The 9,079-nt window shown below is 34.2% G+C and overlaps 1 protein-coding gene across 5 annotated transcripts in view; it reads right to left on the reverse strand.

The window, feature by feature from the left end:
- RASGRP3 (RAS guanyl releasing protein 3) overlaps nt 1–9,079 on the reverse strand; it is a 73,802-nt gene that overhangs the window by 14,890 nt on the left and 49,833 nt on the right. For 4 of the 5 annotated variants that reach the window (XM_072409247.1, XM_072409246.1, XM_072409248.1 and 1 more), the window contains 5 exons: nt 8,451–8,598; nt 5,413–5,586; nt 4,203–4,319; nt 2,496–2,771; nt 1,311–1,388 (listed from right to left, as the gene is read on the reverse strand). In XM_072409247.1, the coding sequence (XP_072265348.1) occupies nt 1,311–1,388; nt 2,496–2,771; nt 4,203–4,319; nt 5,413–5,586; nt 8,451–8,598 (793 nt within the window). The remainder of the gene's footprint in view (nt 1–1,310; nt 1,389–2,495; nt 2,772–4,202; nt 4,320–5,412; nt 5,587–8,450; nt 8,599–9,079) is intronic. The other variant, XM_072409249.1, reaches the window with a different exon arrangement.

A 9,079-nucleotide genomic window follows, 5' to 3' on the forward strand; every position in this document is an offset into this window, starting at 1 on the left:
AATATTTTACGTTTTCTAGATCAGTACATGAGTACATTGCTGTTGTCTGTGCAAATATGCACTGTAATGTACAGTCTTTCTGGCCTTTTTGAGCTTAAAAAAAAAAACATAAAAAAGTTTTTCTGAAAGACCTCCCTAGGTTGATAGTACTATCTAGTACTTATCCTGGGTGGGGGACATTATCTAAGTATAAGATATTAAGTATTTTGATAAAAAAAAACATCCTGCAGCTGAACCAAAATTAAGATTGATACATTCTTGGTAAGTGAACAAAAGTGATTTTAAACTCTATTTTAAACTCGGCTAACAGCAAATACCTTAAAGTTAAATTTCCAAAGTTTAACTAAATTTTAAAGTGTATATCTGTGCAAAATATATACAGATGACCCCATGTTTTAGCCTTAGAAAAGGATAGCCTAATACTTGTTGATCTGCCAGAAATACAGTTTGCACCTGACTTCCTGTATGGGTTAACATAGTGCCCTGCCAACTTGCATATCGTTGTCACACTTCACACACTTACGTGTGCAGAGCTTTACCCAATGAACTAAGCTAAGCTTATTAGCCCTTGCAAGAGGATAATTCACTTTGGAAACAACCTATATTCCTTTACTAAATAAACCCCATTGTGTGGTTAAAAGGCTTTTGAAAGATGTAATTTTGAAAAGGGGAGGGGGGTCTTGTCTGTCGGTAGGACCTGAGATCCCAGTAGTTGACCCTGCCAAGAATTTTTACAAATTGAATAGTTGTTGCAGACTATAATACAAGAAACAAAGTAAAAGCTAAACATGTTGTGATTTAGCATTTAGAGCCCATGTAACAAAGATCCTGTCTAAAATAATAAATATCCCCCAATTTTTGTCTTTAAGAATGAATTTGCAAAAGATTGTCAAAAAATATGTTATATGTTGTTAAGTATCATGGTCACCAAGAAACATGTAGTATTGTTTCTAAATGGAGGATTCTGACTTTTTACATTGTAAGTTAAACAATACAAAGAAACCGATGCATATAGGTAGTAAAGATGCTGCCACTTCGTGGATGAGCCATCTTTTTAAGTTGAACTTGAAAGACAACCCTATACAATAAGTATAAGTAACTAAGTGCATTGTTTTTTTTTTGTTTTTTTGAAAGCTCATTTTTACTTTAACGTAATCCCGTGGCCATCTCATGGATTGTTTATTGCATATATTCCTAACATGTCAGAAAAATACATACAAGTGGGCAGAGAGCCCTGAAATCCTAAATGTATTCTGAACTATCCCTATGCAAGGAGTACATCGATCTAAAAACAAATTACTATTACCTACCGATTTCGGATTCCTGGGCTCAAGCACAAGTGAAAGTTTATAAATATCATCTTCAGTGTGATATAAATCAAGTGATAACTGAAACGACAGGTAAAAGAAAATTAGTAAAATGTGACAAGATAATAATTAGTTTCGTCTCGCTGATCTTTTGGATTTAATACTTTCTAAATCACTGAGCTGATAAACATATGAAAGAAGTTACTGAATTAATTTATTGACTGCACAATCTTTTATGGCTAGTGACTAAAGTATTCTAGTTAAAGAATATTTATTGGCAAATTGTCACATTCAATCAGTTTTCTTCAACAAAGGTATTACATGTCTTCAAAATTCATAACTTGGAAATTGTGGGCAGCGCCATGAAGAATTTATAGCACAGATACAACTCTAAATGCTAGTCAATGTATGATTGCAAGGTAGTCTTTAATAATTACTATGAATATTCATTTAGGATTGCATGCTTAGGTTTTTTTCTCCAACCACAATTTTACTATAGGTAGTCCCCAGGTTGCATATGAGATATGACTGTAGGTTTGTTGTTAAGTTGAATTTGTATGTACACTGAAACAGGTACATTATTTTTAAAAAAAAGGAAATTAGGACAGATGTTTGCTTCAACAAAATATGTTAGTTACTATATAGTTAGCATGATGTTAGTTACTATATAAAATCCTCACTGTGAGTTATTCACACAAAAAAAAAACTTGAAAACCATGAACAAAAACATGAAACCTGGACATTAATTAACTGGACATTAATAACTTTGATATGCAAAAAGAAAACAACTGCAGAGTTTGTCTTGGTCTTTAAAGAGTTACAAGATGTTGCAGAAGAGCTCAGTTCTTAAGATCACCCACAACTTCAGCTGTGTTTAGCAAAAGATTTCTTCTGCAAGTCATGCAAAAAATAAGGCATCCCCCTGAAAATAAGCCCTAGAGCATATTTTGGCCTTCAAAAAAAAATAAGACAGTGTCTTATCATCGGGGAAACAGGGTAAAAGGAAGCAAAGTTTCAATCAAGTTTCATAGCACCGACAAGGTCTTTTTAAGACCTCTGCTTGTCAAAGGGTATAAAGGATTGATACATATTAGAAAAAAAAGTTGTCTTCTGCTACCTCCTGTTTATGTTAAATAAAGAACAAGTAACCTATCATAGTCACGGGGTAAAATCCAAAAACATACATACCGTTAAGAGATTAATTAAATCCATATTTGTTTCTAAGTGAGGTGAAGCACTCTGAAGGGAAACCAGTTCATTGAGAGTGCCATATAACTGCTGCATTTTAACAGTGTTTACTTTATTTTCATCCACCCAGTCAGGAAAAACAACATGTACAGCTATTAAGTCTTTCAAATGAACACCTAAAATGGGAATTTTAAATCCACCACACTCAGCAAATGCTTTGCGATAATTGCAGTAGTTTCCATTAGATGAGACCAACTCAGTCATTTCATTCCACACCTGCAAAGAGCAAGAGGAGAAAAATTATTCCTGCCAAATTTCCATGCCCATTTTTAAATCTTTTGCCATCTTATACCAAGTCCTTTTCTTTACAAAAAAACACCAAAATTCAATACTCCATATGTAAATAAAAAAATAAACATTAAGGTCTTTTGTAAGGATTTACTGCTATCTGTGTACTGGGAAGATCTTCTAGTTATATTTGTCCTGGTGATGATTTAAAAAAAAAAAAAAGAGCCACTTCCAAATTTTACAGCTGTTTCTAAAGCAAAAGGAATTTCTTACCACTTCCTCTTTTATATCTCTGAAACTCAGAATTATACAGAATAATCCCAAGAAGGAGAAAAAATAACCTGGCAATGTTTCCCACCCTTCCATACTCTGTTTAAAACCTACCAAAAATTACCTAGAGACAAACTCGAAATTAAACATTTTATTTCTGTTTTATAGATTGTTAACTACTTAGTGTAAACTGAATATATTTTTCACATTTTGGTCAATCTGTCATATTAAAACAACCAATGACTGGATACTCCACTGGCAAATTACATTACTGAAAATGTAAATTGGATCACTCAAATCTTTTGTTTGTTGGACCTGTCCTAGGATAAAAGCATACTGGAATGAAGCAACAGCATTCATGTCTTTGATCACAGGTAGAAGTAGACTTCTTCACATTTGCTCTGTACAGTCCTTAGAATGTCAAAGCATAAATAGATGGGACATTTATTTCTTATTAGCAGCTAAGAAACTAATATTACACTCCTTGTTACTTCCCACGAAGCCCAGTTTGGGAGATTTGAAATTAAAAATGCCTAAACTGCTGTTAATGGATAAGCTAAATACTCTAAAGGACATTGATAGGAAAACACCTCAGTTCTTTCATGATTGGTCTAAAGAAATAGACTTTGTGACTGAAGAACTGAACCCAGACCAATTAATTGATTGGATGAATACTTTTCGAGGAACTGGATAGTATGCAACTAAAAAATTGTTGGACACTGTGCTCCTTTAAGGCTCAATCCCGTCTCTTTTTCTTCTTGCTCTTGATTTTTCCCATAGTCTCATGCTTCTTATTTTCTGCTCTACAAAAATGGTTACCCAAGATGAAAAATGTAAGCTTTTAAAATTAAAGCCTTGTATATTTTGTGTAATGTATGTTGTACATACCCTGTATTCCTTACTAAAATATTTAGTCACATATCTTATATATCATTTAAACTTCTTTTTCGACTTTGAAAAGTAAATAATATGTGCAATGTGTGTCCATTTTTCCTTGCATACCAGTACTATTTAATATTCAAATCTATGAACAGGTCATAAGGTATAACTAAAAACTGGTTTGCTATATATAGCTCATGTAAATGGTCCTTGCTCATATGTAGAAAATTTAACACACAACATGCTATTTCTTATCAACATTTTTCATACCTTTGTAACATCGGAAGCAAGGTGTGCATGAGTATCTTTAAGACGAGATATAGAGCTATGGCTTAGTCCACCAACAACAGCCATTAAAGTGTTAAAGTTCTGAAGATCCAGTAATTTCTGTAATGAAATAATTTTGTTCAAAATCAGAATTATGCAATATCCTATTTGCAAGCTACATCCTAATTACAATGAGATCAATTTTAGTAAAAGTCTTTTGTGGCTACACAAAATAAAAAATAAGGAAATTCCCAGGTGCTCTAAAACATAAAATACTGCTAATAGATGTATTGATTTTACATAAGGAATAGCCATTTTTAAGCCAGAAAACACTGCTAGATCAAATGAGAGGATTCCTTTAAATCACCCCTTTGCATGCTGTGCTCTGTAGATATAAAATCCCAGATTTGCACTGGCGCAAGACTAGAGCAAATATAGGCCCCTATTTGTCTAGTATTGAAGAGGATAATTGAGGAAAGGTACATTGGATGGTTGAGAAATCGTACAGGTGTTCGTGTGGGGAGGGGGGGGGGGGGGGGGGNNGGGGGGGGGGGGGGGGTGATGGGTGAAGAATGCATACGGGGAGTTTGGCAAGTAGACTTGATAGTTGGGTGCAAAAAGAGGTGATGCAGGCAGTGGGAAAGGAGGGAAGTTGAAAGACTGAGTACACAAAAAAAATTTATTCATTCATTTAAATTTATTTCTTTAAATAATGCACTTTAGCTTCACCAGTTAACGTAAGAGTATTTAATTTACATATTCCTTAAAGTACAGTATAACAGAATTGATGCACTTCTAATGATGAAGAGCTAAGCGAATACTGACTTTACTATTGACTTTCTTGACCTGCATTGTTTGTTTCAAGTCTGAAATAAAAATGGATGTGCATATCTATATCCATATAGATATAGTTTATAAATACACATTCACAATACTACATACAACAAAATAAAACATCATATAGCTGTTAACTATATTATAGACTACATTTACAAATAAAAAAAGATGTAATTTAAATGAAGCATTAAATGTTTTGCCTCAGCGGATTCGCTTATATTTTCCACTTGAAGAAATTAACCCTGTTGACATCATGCTGAGCTTGGTGGAATATATAAGAAAGAACAGATGGGCCACGCAAAAACACATTTGTTGTTTATACCTTTTGGCAAAACACATGTTTAGTTTATTAAATGAAGGCACACTGGCCTTTTACCTCGGCAACATTAATATACTTGGTAATAACCTCCGCTCTTTGGTGTGGGGTCGGCTTGCTCAGAACCATAAGCTGTACCCATTTAGAGATTCCATTAAATAGCGCAATGGAGCGCTCCAAAGTTGGGTTGTCCACTAAGGAGCCATGGATTACATAACTTTGGTAATCTGTAAACTAAAGACAAAATGTATAAATATTTATCAGTTCTATAAACAGGTATACATAATGACCCAAAGCCAAAATTCCAACTTAGATAAACCGACGCGCTTTTGAATGTATTTTTCGGGCTACATCTTAGCTTTTTTGTCCAAATGTTTTTTCGTATTCAAATCAGTTTTCTGCACAGATACATCATCTATTTCAAGTTTTCTTAGATGCTGCTAAATGTGAAAATTACCTGCTGGCTTCTGTTATCTCTTAAGAAGCCACTATGTGTCTAGTGAAATCCCTCCTAAATCCCCCTCAAAAAGGAAAGTGTTGTATTATCACTGCCAGATTTTGCATGTTATTTATTTCCACAATCTAAATAAACTAAATACTGTGTGATACACAAAGGTTTTTAGCTGTGAACACAGATTGAGAGCTGATTTAATTTACTAAAGTCGTTAAAGGATATAAGAAGCCAATGGATAATATAGCCCTCTATTCCAACCAATATAGAACTTTTATTTGTGGTGTAGTTGGCCCTGGGATTTACACTCACAAGACACTTTATTAGTTACACTTAGTACACCTGCGCCGGGCTTGGAGCCCCTTTTGCCTCCAGATCTTGCATAGATTCCAGAAGGTATTGGAAATGTTTTTTTAGCAATTCAGTCCATATTCAAATGATAGCATCACGCTGTTGCTGCAGATTTGTTGGCTGCACATCCATGATACAAATCTCTTGTTACACCACATTTCAAAGGTGCTCTGTTGAATTTTTTATCTGTGATTGTGAATGCCATTTAAGTACAGTAAACCCACTGTCATGTTCAGGTTGATCTGAGCTTTGTGACATCACAAAGATCTTTCTGAGATCTGGTGCTTTATCCTGCCAAAAGTAGCCATCAGAAGATGTGTACAATGCGGTCATAAAGGGATAGACATATTCTGCAATAATATTTAGGTACTAGGGTAGGCTGTGTCATTTACACAATGCTTAGTTGGAGTCAGAGGCCCAAGAAAATTTCCCCTACAAAATTACACCACCACCATCGGATTGCATCGTTGATACAAAGAAGGATAGATCTATATTTTCATGTTGTCTATATCAAATTCCAACCCTACCATCTGTGTTGGTGGTAGGGTTGGAATTTGATATAGACAACATGAAGGCAAAATGTTTCCAATCTTTTCCTGTCCAATATTGTTGAGCCTGTGTGAATTGTAGCTTAAGGTGTCTGTTCTTAGCTAACAGGGATGGCACCTGGTGTTGTCTTCTGCTGTTGCCCATCAGAGATGGTCTTCTGCATATCTCAGCTGTAACAAGTGGTTCTTTGAGCTACAGTTGACTTTTACTGGGTTCAAATAAGTCTGGCCCTTTCCCTCCGACCTCTGGCATCAACATGGCTTTTTTGCACAAAGAACTGCAAATTTTTTTGGTCCATTCTACATAAACTCTAAAGATGGTTGTGTGTTAAAATCCCAGCAAATGAGCAGTTTCTGAAATACTTAGACCAGCCCATCTGGCACCAATACATCATATATAAATCACTTTTCTTCCCTATTCTGATACATAAGACGTGTACATGCATTCGATATTTGGGACAGCTGTACACACAGCGTCATTCTGTATGGGGAGGGGGGAAAACAGCCGATCACCATCGTTTGTTCACAGATCTGTCAGTTGACCATTGTACCCGTGGCAAATTCTCTTCCTAGATGAGCCAGATCATTTGTATCAGGCGAGAATCATCTGATGTGGCCATAATTTGAACTTTAGCCAATTGTCTTCAACTGCATTTAGTTGCTGCCATGTGATTATGTGCTTTGACAAACAGCAGGACATGTGTACCTAGTAAAGTGACCAGCGAGTATATTTATCTATAGGAGGTAGAAATAAATTTAAACAACTTTAGCTAACAAAACCCCAATGGGAAAGAAGATGGGATTTCAAAAGTGAACACAGCTCCTAAATCTGTATAAAATATTATATATGATATATTTTTATTAATAAACATTCAAATTATATGAGCTATGTATTGACCTTATTTTAAAGATGATAGTGTATAGGATACAATTTGTTATATGTATTATACGTTTTTTGAGTACTTTGTATTTTGCCCACTACCACATTTGGGTTGGAAGATTTATTGTTTGCTCTTTTTGGGATTTGGTATCAATTATACCTACAGGTATGTTTTGTCGAGAAATTATTTAGACAGGCAGCTAAAATAAAAATGTGCAGAAACTGATTTGGGGGCAAAAATAGTAGGTTTTTGTTTATTTAATATTTTTTTCCCCAAAACAAAATAAAATCATCATGCCAGAAGTTATCACCTGATATCAAACAAGTCCCTTATCCTTAATAAACAAACTTCAACAATATTTATTTGAGATTAGGCATTCATGTCTATGTCTTAAAATTTACAATTAATGTATCTGTTATAGTATGCATATAGTATTTAAAAATAAGCATTGTGTGCTAAAAAACATTGCTGTTATTCTAAATCCCAAATAATGCAAATTAATGCTGTTTCATACATAATTTTACATTTGTAAGACTATAACTCAGGACAGCATGGTGTAGCCCACAGCAGATAGCATAAAAAGATAAAAACTGTTAAGATTATCATAGAACATGTAGCACATGGCCTGGGCTCCCTAAGACAGATGGAGCCTTGATAAATGTTTTCACTGAAGCTAAGGCCAATGCTCATTTTGCTCTGTACTTTAATAAAATAAAAAGTTTAATAATAAAGTAATAAAAAAAAAAGTTTAATAAAATAAGTATATGATTTTGTTAACAGCCATAATACAGTTTAACCTGTAATAAACATTTTATTTCTGACTCTAAATATAAAAAATGATGAGCTTATCAGAAAAAAATTGCTTACGGATATTCTTCGGAAAGCTTTATACTCCAGAAATGTTAGGTGTTCTGCCAGCTCCACAGGCTCCAGATGGTCAAACAGAAGGCAAACCTTTCCTTTCTTTGATGTTTTTTTCCTCTGTGTGACTCTTCGCATCCAATCATAAGATGGGCTGCAAACAAAAGTGACAATGTACGCTGTCACCACAAAATGCAACAATCAATAAACAATTAACAGTGCACTCAATGTTTGTGATGCCTCCATTTACAAGTGTGGCTCTGTTTTCAACACCTTACTTTGCTCAATCCTGCATTCAGTGACAAAAATCCATGAAAAAACATTTTATATCTATTTTATGAATGTGAGCATGTGCAAGTGTGTTCTATTTTTAGTAGCCTTAAAGGATTTCTTCTTTAGAAGAGAAAAATCCTGGTTCTAGAATCATGAAATAATTCAAAGGTATCTATTATATTATACTTTAATTTAGTAAATGAAAGTATGTTTTACACCCTATGGCTTACAGTAGTTTACAGTAAATAAATTATGCAAACAATCCAAACATTCACTGTAGATTATGTTTCTGGTGCATGTTTTTAAGTTACAGTAATTCACATGCAGTAAATTAATTTTCCTAAAGCCCAATTGAACTTTTA

This window comes from Pyxicephalus adspersus, chromosome 4, assembly GCF_032062135.1.
Source record: "Pyxicephalus adspersus chromosome 4, UCB_Pads_2.0, whole genome shotgun sequence".
In the NCBI taxonomy this organism is placed as follows: domain Eukaryota; kingdom Metazoa; phylum Chordata; class Amphibia; order Anura; family Pyxicephalidae; genus Pyxicephalus; species Pyxicephalus adspersus.